General features: G+C 38.7%; 2 protein-coding genes across 3 annotated transcripts; one reads left to right on the top strand and one right to left on the bottom strand.

Moving 5' to 3' along the window:
• The first annotated feature begins 244 nt into the window (after window positions 1–244).
• On the top strand, window positions 245–2,754 carry LOC121635512 (EEF1A lysine methyltransferase 3-like). Its single transcript, XM_041978719.1, has 3 exons — window positions 245–697; window positions 783–894; window positions 2,155–2,754. The coding sequence occupies exons 1-3, from the start codon at window positions 536–538 to the stop codon at window positions 2,550–2,552; spliced, it is 672 nt and encodes a 223-aa protein (XP_041834653.1). The 5' UTR covers window positions 245–535; the 3' UTR covers window positions 2,553–2,754.
• Window positions 2,755–13,292: 10,538 nt separating this feature from the next.
• On the bottom strand, window positions 13,293–17,570 carry cnpy2 (canopy FGF signaling regulator 2). 2 transcript variants are annotated; one of them, XM_041978783.1, is made up of 6 exons: window positions 17,424–17,570; window positions 17,129–17,235; window positions 16,923–17,038; window positions 15,080–15,277; window positions 14,868–14,964; window positions 13,293–14,754 (listed from the first exon to the last, which is right to left on the bottom strand). In XM_041978783.1, exons 2-6 carry the CDS (start codon window positions 17,226–17,228, stop codon window positions 14,711–14,713), a joined length of 555 nt encoding a protein of 184 aa, XP_041834717.1. In that variant the 5' UTR covers window positions 17,229–17,235; window positions 17,424–17,570; the 3' UTR covers window positions 13,293–14,710. The 2 variants fall into 2 exon arrangements, with proteins under 2 accessions (XP_041834717.1, XP_041834725.1); XM_041978791.1 differs by having other exon boundaries at window positions 17,428–17,514.
• Window positions 17,571–17,866: the final 296 nt, after the last annotated feature.

Here is a 17,866-nt window from a genome sequence, read left to right as displayed (position 1 = left end):
GCTGCTGTAGCCCTTCTGTTTCATAGATGGTATTCTGCACACCTTGGTTGTAACTGGTAGTTATTTGAGTATCTGTTGCCTTTTATTATCTCCAACTAGTCTGCCCATTCTCCTCTGACCTTGGCTTTTTCACCCATACAACTGCTGCTCACTGGATATTTTCTCATTTTCTCTGTAAACTCTAGAGATTGGTTGTGTGTAAAAATCCCAGTAGGTTCTGAAATAGTCAGACCAGCCTGTCTGGTAACAATAACCATAATCAGCTACTTTAATCCCATTTCCTCTTCATTCCGATGCTTTAAACTTCAGCAAGTTATCTTGGCCAACATGCACTGAATTGCTGTCAAACATGTAACCTAATAAAATGGCCGCTAAGTGTGTATTGAATACTGCTCTGTCTGGTGCAGCTGACCCAATCTCTCACGTTATTTAACCCGGAAATAGTGTGTTTGCGTTTAACTTGACCTGGAAAGCGACCAGACGAAGCCAGGCTGCTCTTTACTGCGGGTGAAAACGGTTTAATTCAGCATCAGTGATGAATAGTTCTGGGGATGAAGACGACCCGTTTCCCGTCGATGACTGTCTGTTTAGTGAGACATTTTCTCAAGAGACTGTGTATAACTTAATGGGTGAGGAGCTGAGGATAAGACAGGTGTTCAGCGCCAACCTCGGCGTGGCTGCCCCGGTGTGGGAAGCTGTAAGAGCTGATCACGTTAATAATGTGCTTTAAGGCGATTTTGTTAAGTTATGTGTGGTAATGTGTATTATTTGTGCGTGCACAGGCTTTACATCTATGTCGTTATTTGGAGGATCAGTCAGTGGAGCTAAAAGGACGGCGCATTATAGAGCTGGGAGCAGGAACTGGTGTGGTTGGTATTTTGGCTGCTCGTCTCGGTATGTTTGCTGTGGAAGGATTTCTTATTATTACATGATCCTGGTCTGTTTTCCGTTGGGTTCTCAGTATGTAGACTTGACTCCTCCTTGTGTCACGTGCCATAAATTCAGAGGCTCTGCTTTTTTGTATTTTAATTAATATAATTTTGCACTGAATTCTAAGAACAGGCATGAAACTATAGAATAAAGTTGCAAACAAAAGCTTTAGACCAAAATATTAATATTTGATGACATCTGCACACTGAACAAACAGCTTGTCAAAAGTTAATGACTTGAATTTCTTGCCATCATAAGGGGTTTGAGCCATTAGGCGGGCTTTATGGGTTTCTGAAGTGGTCATTGTTTTAAAGGAAAAAACCAGCAGGAGACGTGATGGTCACAAAAAGTCCAGTCAAGTTTCTTTCCAGAACTAAAAATAAATGAACACTGTTGTTATGCAGTGCACCCAAAGTGTTTTGTGCCATGACAATAAAGGCTATTCTGGTTCTGATTCTGAAATAGGTGTAGAATTCAGATTATATCAGACAAAATATATATATATATATATATATCTCATGAACACAAAATGACCATTCACAGCAAAAATACTAATAATAAAACATAAGAAAACAGAGAAATAGAGAAACAAATGATCACACACATTAAAACAAATAAGAACATGATCTTCATAATGATACTAAGGCCATGAAGAGATGCAAAATGGACTCAAACTTCTCTTTCAAACTAAAAATAGACAAACAAGACCACACATACTGACCAGTATGAGAAGATGCAAAGTGAAAGCCATAAAATAAATTGACAAATTACAAAGAAATGAATGAGATGATCATGATAATAAATACTTGATAAAAAAATGACAACAAAGAGATAGAAAAATATATTGTAAAGGATGCAGAGTTACATCAGAGTTGGAAAATGATTATGCATAAATATAAAACAACTATGAGAGAAAAAATGACAAAAGAAAAGTGACCACTGAAACACAACAATAAACCACCATAAGGCACATATGATGTTCTGATGTGTAGATGGTTTGGTTGTTTGTGTTTGAGCTCAAGTATCACACAGGAAACACTTGTTTGCTCCGTAGCTCCACTGGTTTTATTCAATAGTTTAAATGTTATATGTAGGTCAAGAATAAAGATTAATCTCTTAAATTGTCTACTATTATAAACAGCTGTTTTTATTTAATGTCTGTTTTTTAATTGAAAGTTTTGTAAACAGCCTTTGGAATATTATTTATGTGTCGTCGTCTTTTAGGTGCAGATGTGACTCTTACAGACCTCCCTCTGGCTCTTCCTCAGCTTCAGGCCAATGTCTCTGGTAACATGCCCTCCAGTGGTTGGCCCTCTGCTTCCCCCACTGTCCTCCCTCTATCATGGGGTGAAGACCATCTAAAATTCCCCTCTGACTGGGATCTGGTTCTTTGTGCGGATATAATTTACCTCCCAGAGACATACCCACTGTTAGTGGAAACATTAGTTCATCTGTGCAAAAAGGAAACCATGGTCTATCTGTCATCCAAGATGCGCAAAGAACACAGGACTCCTTATTTCTATGAGGAGTACCTACCAAGCAGATTTAATGTGGAGCTCGTGCACCGTGATGTCAAACAAAATAATCATATCTACAAAGCGACTCTGAGAGCAGAATCGTGACAAGAGAGACGTCCTGCTACAGTGGACAGCTGTAACGGCTCTTTGAGGCCATTTTTATTAAAAAATAAAGAGTGGAAGCAGGCGGTAAAATGTAAAACTGTCAAACAACAAATGTATTTATATATTTATGTTAGCTAATTTAGCCATTTCCATTACCTCTGATATCCTGTTATTTTTGTCTTAAATAAATGCTTGATTGATTGATTGATTGATTGATTGATTGATTGAAAGTTTATTTGAATATAATGACAAGTATAAAAACAAAAATAACAAAAAAAACCTGATCAAAAAAAGAAAACACAAAAAGTTCAAAAGGAGTGAGTGGAAACATGATCTTATATAATCCCACCCCAGTAAATTACAGCAATCTTCAGATTTTATACCATTAACACAACCACTACCAGCCACTAGACAATCCCATAGAAACAGTAGTGCTAAGTAACAATATTCAGTCCATATAATCAATATATCTCTATGGAATATGTTTTTATCATGAAACTATGTAATAACAATAATCATCGTGCTAACAACAATACAGTAATAATAATAGTGAGTAGTATATAGTAAATAGTGTGTATGAATTTGGCACAACCAGGTTATCAGTCCTTTCCTTGAACACTTTTGTCATAATGACAACATACAACTTTTAAAGAAAAAGAAAAAAAAATGTCAGTTTTTCTGATGTTAACACAGATTCAAATAAAATACCTTAAATGTCCAGTAAACTGTGTCTTAGCAAATACCACCTGGACCTGTCATCTAAAGGCTTCTAGGAGTCCATAAGGATATTATATTTCTTGGCAAAATTTGGATATAATTTGCTAGTTTTCTGGCACTACACTGACTTTTAAGCACAATTTAGAGGTGATATATACATTTAACTTATAAAGTGCTTTACATAATACTCAAACAGGTAGTAAATAGCAAAAAGATGAAGTAAATGACAAGTATTAAACATTAAAAGCACTTCTAAAGATGAGTTTTAAAATAATTTGAAGTGCTCTTACTTCTTCATATTTCCATGTCAGTACAAGCTACTGGTTCCACTGACGTGTTGCAATCACTGGCAACAGCTGGTTTAGTGTTCGAGTTGAATGCCTCAACATCGCCCCTCCAACATAAAACATTCCTCCAGAAGGCTTTTTCTTTGCCCAGATAACCAATTATTAACTTGCTACAACCCTAGAGGTTTTTGTTTGTTTGGCTTTCTTGGAGGAGAGATGGCAGTCTTTCAGTTAACCTATGCCCAGATGGTTTTTCGGTTATTTCTGACTATCAAGAGACAAAATCCCATCAGCTGAGGGTGACAGGGTTTTCCTCCAGACCTTGTCCGAGTAGCTGCACCAGTTGAAAAAAATGAGATGATTCTGGCACACACACATGACCCTTGCATTGATTTAGTACACTTTTTGGTCAGACAGATATTTTTAAAGACATATTAGAAAAGAAAGTGACGCCCTTACTTTACAAATAGTTGACATTTGTGTTTGAGCTACATCCTAGAACAGGGCTACTCAGTTTGGTCCTACGAGGGCCACAATCCAGCAGGTTTTCCATATATCCCTGCACCAACACACCTGAGTCAAATTAGGAGGCAACAGCCAATCAGGTTCTACACAATTACTCATTAATTTGACTCAGGTGTGTTGGTGCAGGAATACATGGAAAACCTGCTGGATTGTGGCCCTCGTAAGACCAAACTGAGTAGCCCTGTTCTAGAAGCTCTTCCAGATGTTATTTCAGATCAATCAATAGATAATCCAAATAGATAAACACATGACATACAACAATTATTCCCACGACCAAAATTGATCATATTTGTACCCGATTATTTCTCTCTGTCAATAATGCAATGAATCAGACTTCTTAATCTAATTAATCATCTACATCAGCTATAGCAGTCTCATTCATGTTGCTTCCTTGTTTAGATTTCGGTGTACTAATATAAAGTCAAGAGGATGTTTCATCCAAGTAGAATTAAGAGCAACTGGAATGTTTTTGTTGATTATTCTAATAACTGTCAATCCAACTTTAATCTTATCACACAAACATTTTAAGAGGCAGATGTGTCTGGTGATTATGCACGAAATTGTGCCCGGAATTTCCTTTTCTTCTCCTGTACTGGGATGGAGAAAACAAGTACACAAAGTTGTGTGTAGACGTGTGAAACACCCACATTTGAAATGATCCTCCACTGATGCGACAACAGCTGGGTTGGTTGTATCTATTTGTCTTCCTCTGCAAGGAATTTGATCCTTAAAAAGACTCACCATTCATGTTTTTTGGGGGGGTTATTTTTATGTAAAGTTTATAAGGACTTCTGTAACACATCTGTCAACCATTTATAAATCATCTGCACAATTAGAGTTTGTTTCACACTGACTGGATTGAGAAAGGTCATTTTGAAACTTCAAATTCTTTTATAGATAATAAATAAATCAACATATTAATTTACAAATTCAATGAGAAGGTGACAAGTATTATTTCTAGGAGAGTGTTCTTCTTTAATCTGTACCTATTAAATAGCTGCAGCTGCAATAATTCATACAAAGCGCTTTCGTTATTTTGGCATAGAAAAGCTTCCATTTGCAGTAAATCATTGTGCCTAACAGAAAGAAAAGAAACCTTGGCTTATTCAATAATATTTGAAACTTTCTGAACCATCGAATTAATCATCTGCTGAGTGTGAGTGCATATTTTTATAATCCTGCCAAAATATGTAAAAAAACAAACAAACATGCCTTTCATCACGTAGTACTTCTAAACTTAGCACAAAAAGTAAGAAAATTTGTGTTTGGTTTATTATTGTAACAAAGTCTTGTGGCAATAAATCTTACAGTTGGAAAGCCTCCTTATTTTCCTTTTAAATGGTGCCACATTTGTAAGACCTGCAATGTGTTTTGGTTTGATTCTTGAGAATTTAATAATCCAGTCCAATAAATACGAAACCAGAGTCACTGGTAAGCTGTTTGGCATTGGCAAAGAAGTTTTTCATACTCACACAACCCATAACTCTCATCCCACAAATGCATTTTCCTTGTCAATTTAGCTCCAATTCAAAGAAAATAAACATGTTTTCAAAGAACAAAGAAATAATTGAGCAAACACAAATTTACATGTGCTAAGTTTAGAACCAACTTCCATTTGCTTTTCATTTTATTTTGCAAAGATCAACCAGGTTTTAATTACCATTATAATTTCTTTTATGGTGTACAACTTATTGCTATTCAGCACAACAACATTTCTTTTATTGAGTTACATTAAACCCTAAACAAAATACTGTATATCCCATCCCAAACTATTCTGTAAAGCAGCCGTCCTGCACCCTGCCGCCTGTTCTTCATCCCCTCTCTCCTGCACTCTGCTGATGTACAGACTTTCTGTTCAGAAAAGGAAAGCCTGTTTGTTACGCTGGAGAGTTTTAAAGAATGGGAGATGACCCGACTGCTGCCCATCACTCCCTCTGCTACAATTCAGCCGACAAAACAACAGATCCCTATCTCCACGCTCAGTCTGCTTGCCATCATGCCCGCCCAGCACCTCCCACGCGACAGTCGTGCAACGTGCAAATCACTGGTTTTGTTGATATTATTCCCTTCATGGGCAAAGTGAAGAAAGCTGTGTGCTGCTAGTTAGTGTTGATATTTTGATTACATCTATTTTCCATAATCTGTCTACTTAAAAAGAAATTTTTACTTTGATTTTTTTTTTTCTTAACTGCAGTAAAACAAGAATACAAACATTAGTGTAAATTCTCAGTAAAATACCAAAACCATTTCTCAGAAAAAGTTTTACACACAACAAACAAATCTTTTCATCTTTATTTGATTTAGTATGTCTGAAATCGTTGCTAGTTTTTTAATTAAACTATAAAATTTTGGCTCCTATTTTGTTTTAATTTCAGTTTTGTTTTAGTTTAGAGGTAAATGATGGAGGCAAAATATTATTTCTGTAACATCCAATTCAAAACTTCTGCAATCGGTTTAAATAGGCTGCATGAAAGGAGGAAGTGTTTTAAATGGCATGGGTGTCGTGTGGATGTGTGTGTGTGTGTAAAAAGAGTGGGAGGGGGACTGAAAACCAACATCCTCTTAAAACACGTTGTCCTGTTTGGACTTCATTAGACTTCATGTCACCTCATGAGCAGCAGGGACAAGAATTTGAAAACAGCCACTGAAGGTCTGAAGGTAAGTGGTGTGTTATTGTGTTTTTACATAATATCTGAAACCTTTATTTTGAATTTCTGCTGATATTGCTCAAGAACTTAATTAATTCAGCAAATCTTGCATGTGTCGATTACACTGTTAAAATGTTTGATTAATACATAATTTATTTTCTTTTTTTTCCTTTTTTTTTCAATGCTTCAGATCTGTAAATGAGACTAAATGATGGAGTTCTGGTCTGAGAATCAGGGACAACCACACCTAAACTCCAGGTTTGGTACTATTCCTGGGAGAAATTGGACACACAGGTGAGCTGAGTAAAAATACTGTAGGTCAGATTATAATAAAAGCGTAAGCATCTAATTTTCAGTTTGCATTAACAGTGTTAATCAAGTACTAGAGGATGAGAAGTACTTGGTGGAGGAACCTCAGCTGCTTGTTTTCTGCATTGTTGCAGAATATGTGACCACCCGTGAACTTCAGCTAAATGTTTGGAATAAGTGCAAATATTTCTCATCCTTGCTACAACTTTCACGTTTTCATTTTCAACCAAAAACTTTATCTCAACAAATTTCTCCTCTGTAAAATGTATATAAAAACACAATTTAATGACTCGACAATCATTCAACCCGTCAAAGTTCTCATGCAGCAAAAAGCAAGAGAAAATTATTCTTTGCATTTTTTTTCCTTTTCTTTGGACAATAATAAGAAAAAGAATCAATGTTTTTTAACAAATAGTTGAGATGACATAAAATAGTAATAACAGTGAAATGGTCCAAACAGGAAACAATAATAGTATTACAAAGACTATTACATACCCAAACCAAGTGAAAGCGGTTCATCAGTCTTTTTTTATCAATATTATCACTGAAAGTTTTGCTGTTAACAACCTTACTCCATTAGAGAAAATAGATTAAATAGTAAATGAAGCAGGAATAGGAAAACATGTCATGCTCAAAACTACAGCAACTGGTCTCCTCAGTTCCCAACATTTGTCCAACACAGTGGTTAACATGCCCCTGCCATGATTTTTCTGAATGTGTTGCTGGCATCAAACTCAAAAGGCAATAAAATGTTCAAGGTTCAACATCTGATAAATACAGGATTTAAATGACCTACAAATAACCGCAATATGTTTTTTATTTATTTAAGTTAATATGTGGAATTATGTGCTTCGGACTTTGCTCACATGTTCATCTACATTTTTCTTCCAACCACCATGACAGACGTCAGGCAACCCACCCGGTGTACTATGGAGAGCAGCAGGATCGCGGCAGGGAGTCCAGCTACTGGACCGTACCAGGATCAAGAACAGGGGGAACACTACATGAATACACCCACTGGACAGACCAACAGTTGACCTCCTCATCTTCTTCCCACTTCCCTTTTATTCTTGATCGCCACACTCAGAGCTACCAGGACCAGGGAGAATATCAGCAGCATGAAGCCCGAGACAAAGACTGGGCAACATCTCACAGAGCTGTGAGGGACTATGAGAGGGGATCTCTAAGGGAGGGGTGGCAGAGGAGGTGGGAGCCCGGTAGTCCTGTCCGTTACAACAGGGAGTTTTCTACCAAAAGGAGTGATAGCAGCTATCGAGAGCTGGAGGCTTGGGCAGCTCGGTATAGTCACTCACTACCGAGGAGGCGACGCATAGAGGCAGAGTTACGGGGAGCCTCCCAGGGGCTGGTGGAGAACAGCAGGGCTCTGGAGAGGGATGGCAGAAGTGGGACAGATCCTCAAGTGACAGCACTACAACATGTCCAACAAAATCTAAACAGGGTATCCGGGCTGTGGGACAGAGGTTGCAGACAGCAAGTTATGAACTACTATCCATCCCGAGATCTTGCTCCTGACACAGGCCACATTCTGGACATGAAGGAAAATACTGGGTACCAAAGGAGGATATTCAGCCAGCCTCCTGGATATATTGCTCCACCGCCCTATGACAGCCCACATAAATGTTCACCTGTAATGCAACACAGTGACATCGCACAAGAGCAGGGTGGTAAAAGGCAAGTCCTCTGGCCACAGCCCACGCTGAGAAAGCAGGATGTTTCTAAAGATTTGCAAGATAAGAGAAAGGAAGCGAACGATGAAAGTAAAACCTGTCTAGAGGTGGAAGGATTGAAACACCAAAGACAGGAAACAGATGCAATAAGGACGACCAGTCTCACAAATACCCGGAACACACACATACAGAGAGAGCATGTGTTGGCTCTGCAGCATCCAGAAGCAGTTCAGAACTCAAACATAAACCAGAAAACAACCTCAAAGATCATCGAAGGAAGGAAGTTTAGATTAAACAAAAAGACAGGTGGGATGACCATATTCTGCCTTGTGTCTCGAATAGCTGGTGCCACAGAAACACCATCTTTGCCTCTCTGCACCACCCAAACTAACATTCAAAACACTGAAAGAGAGGTTTCTAAAGACCTAAGGGGCACAAGTGAGGTCAGTCAAATGCACAAGCTCGCTGATGAAGTGGACTTCAGATCACCAACACTCACAGAGCAGTCATGTGCTTCTGATGTGAGAAATCTCACAGCCACTGAGACACTAACTTACACAGAAAAAGAGATGCCTGGTGATTATCTTCCAAGCAAAGCAGAAATAGACAATGTTTCTATGGAAAAAACAAACATAAATGATGGTGATTCTACATTTGGGAGACAAGCAGGTCAGTCCGTACAGCCTGTGTCTGTTAAATATCCTTTGTGGAGGGAACCCAGTTCCACAAGCAGGGCTGAAACACAGAGTTCACCAACAAGCTGCATCACAGCAAACATGGGTGAAAAAGAATCAGATGTTTTAAACCATGATACTGCTGATATAAACAGTCTCCCCATAGGTACTGAAATGAGGACACAGGACATTCAGGAGGATGCTGAGGACACAAAGGATCCACTTATTGATTCAACCAGTGTTGTCAAAATGGAGCTGATCCCATCGCCCAAGAAAGAGCATGTTCACTATTTAGGCTCCATTGCGAATGCTGAATCCAGTCAGTTTAATAATCAAAAAATTGTTTCTTCTGAGTTAAAATGCCAACTGAATCAAGATATGACAACTGATCAAAACGCAGAGCAAATGAATGAAGGCTCTGAGGCAGATTTAGATTCAAAGCTTTTGGAGAAGGAAGAACAAAAGGGAGAAAGTAAGGTCTCTTTCCCATGCTTGCAGCCATCTGCACTTTCTGAAAGGGAAACTTTGGAGGAACGGGCTGAAAGGATCCTTGGAATCTCCCTACATGACCACATCACCAAACAGAAACAGAAAGACAAAGAGTCGTTCTTCAATGTATGTGTTGAGGAGCCAGATGAAGAGGCCGAACCGTCTCCCTCTCAACAAACTCAAGAAGACACAGCAGAAGAGTCGCAGGATCACTTAGAGCTTGTCCAGATGGAAGAAGCAGTGTGCTCGAAAGACAGGGATGACATCGAAAATCTAGTGACAAATGAACATGTTGAGGATTTAGCTGCATCCCCTGAAGATGTGGTGGATATATCTAAAGAGAAAGACTCTCATTCCCAAAATGAAACAGACGTAGCATCACCAGAAAGCAAAGTCACACAGAACCCTCTGTTTCAATCTGGTAAGGAAACGTGCAAAGATGAGCAAATACTGGATGAGATTCAACTTGCTGATGATGTACTTTCTAAACCTCCTGACCTCTGTAATTCTTCTTCATTTTCCCCACAAGATTTAAAATTTCCTTGGAATATCTTGGAGCCAAGCATAGAGGGAGGCCCTGATCCTGAGCTGGTTGAACTTCCTACCACTGCAAACCTCACTACTCATCCTGAGACTTCAGTCCTTTCTATGGACCAGCCGCCATCTCCTCTTCCCTCTGGATCAACTGACTCGTCATTGAGGTCCACTCCTCATACAGACCATCTCCCAAGCCCTCCTCCTCCTCTGGATTTAACTTTCCAAACTGCTAATGCCAAGTCTGGTGCTGAGGATGGGATTGAAGAGGGTGAGACATCATGTCTACCCAAAAATGAGGTAAACTGTGAGTCTGCGGCCAAAGACATGAATGAGGACGTGGTATCACAGCCAAAAGACAAGCAACATTCAAAAGATGCTGGTGAGGATTCAGATGATGGTGTGGAGCAAAGACTTGAGACACTTAAAGACATGTTTACAGACGTTTTGCCTCAGCAGCTTGAACTAGTTCAAGCAGAATGTGATACTTCTTCAAAGGAGAGTAATTTGAGTGAAGAACAACCCCATATAGAAACCAATGAGGATCCCTCGGACTCCATGGTACAGACATCCAAAATAGATGAAGAGAGTGAAAGCTGTGCAATCGATGGTCAAACAGAAATCAGTATTTTCCAACAGCATGTTGATTTTGGCCAAAAGGAGTATACTTTCTGCAGTGTGGATGAAAACCAATCACAAATAAATCCATCTGAGGTTGCTGGAGGTCTCTTGGAACAGACACTTGGCCAAAAAGATGCTTTAGTCCCTCAACATGAAACCCAGATTGAGATTTTGCAGGATCCAGAAGCACAAGCTGAATCCTCCACTCTCCCTCCAGATTTGGGCTGTCAGGTGTCGCTTTTGGATGAGCTCTCATTCTCTGAGCTTCCATCTCCTGCACATGCACCACTTGACTCAGACACAGAGTTTGGTCCTTTTTTGGATGGGAACTTGGTCTGTCCTGCTGCTCCCAGCATTGTTAAAACTGTCCCTCCTCTTCTGCTGGACTCTTGTGAAGAAGCCACTCAATTCTCATTGGGCTCTCTCACTGATTCATCTCCTGTTCTGCCTCCCAGCTCTGCTCCTCCTCCCAAAGAGGAAAATTTTTCTCCTGGCTTCCCCCCACCTGCTGCACACAAAGAAAAGCCCCAGCATCCAAAGTCACTTCGGGATGTGGTAAATCGCATAAGGAAACACACGGCACCTGACTCCGAGAATGAGGAGGAGGATGTGAGTGATCTGTGGGATCCAGACAGCGTAGGCGACAACTTGAACTGTCCAGATGTGGGAGTGGACATGAACTCTGAGTTGCTCGTCTACAATGAGGCAGAGTTTCAAGATGTCTTAAAGGATGGTGCAGAGATGGGACACATGCAGCAGGATCAAAAAGAGCCCAAGGGGCATGCTGATGAAGATACAATGTCCTGCAGCAGCACCAGCAGCCATAGCTCTGAAGACACCATTATCGTGGCAGATGAGGACGGGAGTGAGGAAACAACTCTTGGTGCCATGACAGAGAAGAATGAGAAGTTTGACACCAATGACGAAGAGGAATGCTGCTCTGGTGAAGTCAAAGATGAAACCCTTGCTGGAGAAAGTGAAGTGGAAGAAAAGGAAGAGCTAGAGACAAGTAAGTCTGATCAGAGTGAGGAGTGTCCAGTGGAGGTGGAGAGGATATAACAACCAGGGCAGTGGAGGTGATGGTGATGGATTCCCTCTGAGATTGTCTGGCTCAGACTGTACAGCTGGATGAGAATCTGTGAATCAACTAAATAAATAACCACTCTACATCTTCACCGTTTTAGTAACGAATGGAAGTCAACAACAACACTGATATATTTTCTAGTTATAGAGTATAAAACTTCTATTTTGATAGCTGAATAGTGGAAATAAGTACTTATGATGTAAGTAATAGAAATGAAGGAATTTGACATAAGTGATAATTAAAATATGGCAAACAGCTGTATTTATTTTTTAAAACTGTTCTTGGTTTTCTTGTGCTCTTTCTTACCACTGCTGTTTGTAGAGAGCACAGCATTATCGCAACTGTGAAATAAAAATAGATGAGAATGTATTATTTGATGTGGTTTGAAGTTGTAATGTTTGGTTTGTATTGTATGTAAATAAACACCAGAATGCATTAAGACCCACAAACCTCATTCTCAGCTTTTCATCATCTACAGAAACAATGAAGATTAACCACTTATCTTTTAATATGAAACCTAAATACTAATACTTTAATTAAAATTGAACAAACTATGTGCAGTAGATTGTGTAAAGTTGTGCTGCAACAGTTACAAAGAAACTAAATTATTAAAAATTAAATAAGCCAATTTGTACATGTTCTTAGTTGAAAACAATGAATTTTTTTAAATGATCCTCGTGCACTGTTACAGTGCATTTATATTTATGTTTGCAACGTGTAGACCATTACTTTAAGTATGAAAGAAGACCAGCATACAGGCCTCCTGCATACAACATTCTTTTAAAACATCTTTACCTTCATATTGCTTTGCTTGACATAAACAAAGATATAAAGATGTTTCATGCAGGCTATTCAGTCACCACCTCACTGCTTATTGTCAGTGATTCTTGATTTTTTGCAGTATAAGAATGACATAAAGCCTTTAAAGCAAGTTTATGACTTGTTGTATATTTAATATGAAATTACAAGAATTGTATAAAATGCTCTGAAATGTCAACAAATTTGTCAACTCCTTAACAACTGCAATGATCTGTCATCTCTGTGTGATTTTAACATCCAAATATGAGAATATACTGGTGTGAGATGTTTTAGAGATGTCTGGATTAAGGGGGGTTATGACTAGTGATGGTTAGAAAATCATGGAAAGGACAAGGTGAAGTCAGCTTGATGTTGTACAAATATAATCTGAAGACAAAACGGAATCTGAAATCGTACAAAATTTATACAAAATAGGACATTTCAGGAATATACTCACATTATGACATTACTGTAATATTCTTCACATAAATGACAGCAGAAATACTTCCTGATTTTTCTACATTAAGGGTCATCATGCCGCCTGGGTACATTACAAGGCTTCCTGTTGTTTACAGCACACTCTAGTGGGGTTACACAAGAGTTCACTTCTGTTTTACTGCCAGGTAAACTAAACTTCACAAAAATCTCCAAGTTCATATTTAAACCAACTTTGTAAATATCATAACACAAAGATTTTGGTCATTTTTAATCAAAAAGCAGCAACAACTAAGCAAATTTTTACGTGTGTGTGAAAATCTGTATGGCTGAGCCTCATTTATAAACTTCTCTGTTCATGAAGCTACAACTGATCGATTTATTTAAGCCGTTGACAAGAAAAATTTAATCTTTAAGCATATTTATGAGGACTTTGTGCTGCCTGTCTGTAATCGAGAAGAACACTAGAAGGAAAACGTGTCCAAAAGAACTCATTAAATTTTGGTGTGGATCTAAATGACTTACTGTAAAACAGCGCAAATACATCTATAAAATCTTGCAGTTTTCTAGTGTCCAATTAACATATAAACACTTTCCTCTCAGCTCTTGTCAAAGGGAGATCTGCCCTTCAGAAGAAAAACATTATCTGAAGCATCTGATTAAGGCACACTAGCGTTTTCACTGGTGTGAAACTAATTCCACTTAAAATGATCCATATTTCTCATTTAAAATGTAGATTTCAGCTTTACTTGAAGGAATATCCACACATAGAAATGAGAACTAAATTTGCACCAGTTAATCCTGTGATTTTGGACAATAAATACCAGGCAGCATTATAAATCTCCTAAAGCTACAGCTAAAAGCATAATGTGACATCAAATAACACTTTCAGTGGTGTGCAGATGGTACTGGTGTCCATTCATTAAGACTAATTGACTTATGAAAACACACAATTTTTTAAGAGAGTTTTTCATAAAAAAAAAAAGAAGTATGACCTCATATCTGTATTTAACCTGATTGTTTGCCAGAAATCTTGGATCTACAGTCAAGTTTTACTTGACTTTGCAGTTTTACAGCTTCAATTTAATCCAATAAGGAGCATTTGAAGTGATGACATGAGACTTTACATTACAGACAGAAGATTGTAACTTACAGTACATAAGCAGGTAAACAAAGAGTGACAAAAAATGGTAAATTCTTTTCAATTCTGGATGGACTTTCATGTTTAAATATATTTTACTTAAGGATTTGTGTGAATCTTGCACCACCACCCTGTCATAAATAGCTGAGGAGTGAAAACTGACAATATTACAGCACCAAACGTCTCCATTTCTGCAGGTGAGAGGATATCAAAGCTCATCGTGGGGAATGTTTAGAGCGTGGTCACAGAGGTCTACAGAACAAACAAAAACAGGAGAACAACTGATTATGTTAGAAAGCTGCAGCAGAACATTCAAAAATGTGCAAAAAAACACTCAAAGTCTTGCAAGATGAGTTACAACATACCTGTTCTCTTGCTGCAGAGTTTGTCTTTGACATTATCGGTTTCATGAGCGAAGAATTCAATGATTTCATCTTCATGATGTTCAACAATTGTCTCACACTAGACAAATAATTAATGGTTAGCAGAGACACTGTTGATATGTTGAGTTGAAAGTATTCTTTTGGACTTTTTGGATTATATTTGTATGAGAACAGAACAGCAAAGCTGTACTCACTGCAAATTTCAAACTGGATGTAACTCTTGAGTCCAGTGAGGCCTCTGAAAGGTCCATGGCTTCACCAGTCCGAGACTTGACCCTGATGTAAGACTTCCTGTCTGTGGAAGGATCTGTGCGCTCGCCGTAGTCTGCCATCCGCTCACAAACACTCTCCATCAGCTCGAGGAGGTTTCCCTCCGAGCGAGCCAGAGGAACCTGGTGGTAGCAAAGGTCACAAATAACTCTATTTCATACACCAAACGCCAGCCCACCAAGTTTCTCTTTTGGCTTCTGCCAGTTATCACCAAATGAAGCTATATTAAAATCATTTAAATGAATTAATAGCTGCTTGCAAGAGTTAGTCTCTTTATTCTCACCTTATTTGAAACTATGCTTTCTGGAGAAGATGCAAAAAGGACAGCTAAAAATGTTAATCCTTTGTCTCTTTCTAACTATTACAGAGGTTTAAGCTGAATCTACCAAAGTAATTATAAATAAGCAGAAATTAGATAATCTGTTGATAATCAAATATCCGTCAGCTGTGACTTAATAGGTCACTTCTAAACAGCCAACTCAGGCAGAGTGAAAACTGGATGGTGTGAAAGGTTCAAGCAAAATTTCAAAGCGGGAAATCCCACCAGTACATATCTATCCTGCAGGAGCTGGTCTGATCTCCATGGAGTCTTGATTTTAACACTACTGAGTCAGTCGGAGGTTGCATGAGGTGACAGACTAAGTGTGTATGAAGATGATGGCACTCTGCAAGGTGCATTCTTCAGGCAAAGTAAATAATAGAAAACTGCTTGAAGATGCACAAAAGCAAAACTGGTGTCAATTTAAAAAGTAAAGCAGGAAAACACTGAATATTGATTTCTGTAATTCAGTTTTGTGATTTTTATTGACATGTAAGGTTAAATGGGAAAACAAATAGTTTATTATGACATTTTTTTCAGCAGTTAAGTTTTTGTGAACCCTTGCATTCAGCTCTATGTCATGATATTAAACTTTTTTGTTTATGGAAAGAATAACATTAAACAGTAAATTAATTAAAAATAATCTTAATGTAAGAGATATAAATTGGGTCACGTGGATGTAGGTGGTGGCAGGTTGAACTGTCAAAACATGCTATCAGTCAGTCACACAGTGGTTTTGCCAGAGAAAAGAGGGCTGGGCAGCCGTAATTTATGTTAAGCGCTAAGCTTGAGTACGTTTAATGCTAAGTCTTGTAATGTTTGCCCTGCATCCTGTCCTGTCTGCCACACGCCTGTGAACCATAAATGAGTTTTAAAAAATACTGAAATGTGTACAAGCTCTGTGCGTTATTTATGAAGCTGACAGCGTGTCATACAAACTGACCAAGCCCATCCTCTGCCTGTCTTGCGAATGTGGAAGTTGCTGCACTTACTACTATTCAATATTTACCGTAATAACTTATTAATCTAACCATTTCTCCAAGTTCTACATATGGTGTTAGGTACTGATGCATACATGCTTGTGTAAAGTAGCATGAGTTACTTCTTCTTTTATAAAACCCTTTAAAAATTTAACAAAGCAAACCAAACTTATGACCTGCATCAGCGGTAGATTTATGCTACCTTAATCAAGTACTGTTTTACTTTTTTATTATTGTGATTTCAGCTGATGGAGGGATAAAAGTTACACAAATTTGACAAATCTGATCCTTGCTACAGACAATCCAGCCAGTATTTCAGCTGTGACATCGAGGTTAGCACCATCTTCTGATGAAATAAAAAAGTAGGCCCTGTTTTTAAAAACATGTAGCACATATTCATTTTGATAACAGTGGAGAGAAGCAGCCTCCACAGCCAGATACTACGTGGCTGGGCTACTGCAGCCTCACCTCTCTGATGGACTGACTGCCGTCTGGATTGATCCTAAAGGACCCTGTCTGGATCATTTTCTTGGGATCTACCTGGGAGATAGCCCACTCCATCTCGTCAACCAGCGCCCTGCAGGCTGAGGAGGCAGTAAAAGACAGAAACATAAAAACTTTTGTAGAGTTTGCGGAGAAGACAGAATAAAGAGGACACAGACACACACACACACCTCCACATCTTACGTCTTGTCCTTGCCTGGCAGCCTGGCTGAAGCTCAGGAGGAGAAACACCACCACACACGACGCGATCAGGATAGCGGCTTCCCTCATTTTGCGTCTAAACACACATATTTCAGCACATCAAAGGCTGACACATCAACTAGCAAAACACACTCAAGTGGCTCTAGTAAGTTATCAGCCAATAAACTGTAAGTCACCATAGGATACAGCAGTTACTCTAGTCCACAAACAATACGGAGATACAGTCGTGAAAACACACTTTTGCTAACTTTTCATTCAACTTACATGCCTCTGGCAGCGTTCCGGACACCAACCTTCACGCTTTTCCACAATGTTCCATCACATTAGGCGAAATGTGGTGACGTAGCAACGGAGCTGCTGCACAGGATGTGGAGCTCGAGATAAGCACGGACAGCGCCCCCACGTGGTCAGGAAGATTCCAGCAGCTTCGCTCGAACTGTTACCATGGCGACCTGCGAGGGAGGCGTTAAATGCAAAATTCTATATTTATAGACAGATATTTGCTGAGTCAACTCCCAGGTTTTAATTCTTCTTTGCAGAATGTAACTTTTATAAATTTCCATCACTGCTAGAAAATGAAAAAAATTAACAAATTTATTAACATTTACAAATAACTTTTTCCTTAAACTAATTAAGCAATATTACTTTGCCTTTTTAAATTCAACTAATGTTATATTCAGTCATTTACCTATTTATTTTTCCAATTT

Source organism: Melanotaenia boesemani, chromosome 3 (assembly GCF_017639745.1).
Source record: "Melanotaenia boesemani isolate fMelBoe1 chromosome 3, fMelBoe1.pri, whole genome shotgun sequence".
NCBI lineage: Eukaryota > Metazoa > Chordata > Actinopteri > Atheriniformes > Melanotaeniidae > Melanotaenia > Melanotaenia boesemani.
The sequence above is the reverse complement of the archived record's forward strand: the minus strand, read 5'-3'. Positions and strand labels throughout refer to the sequence as shown.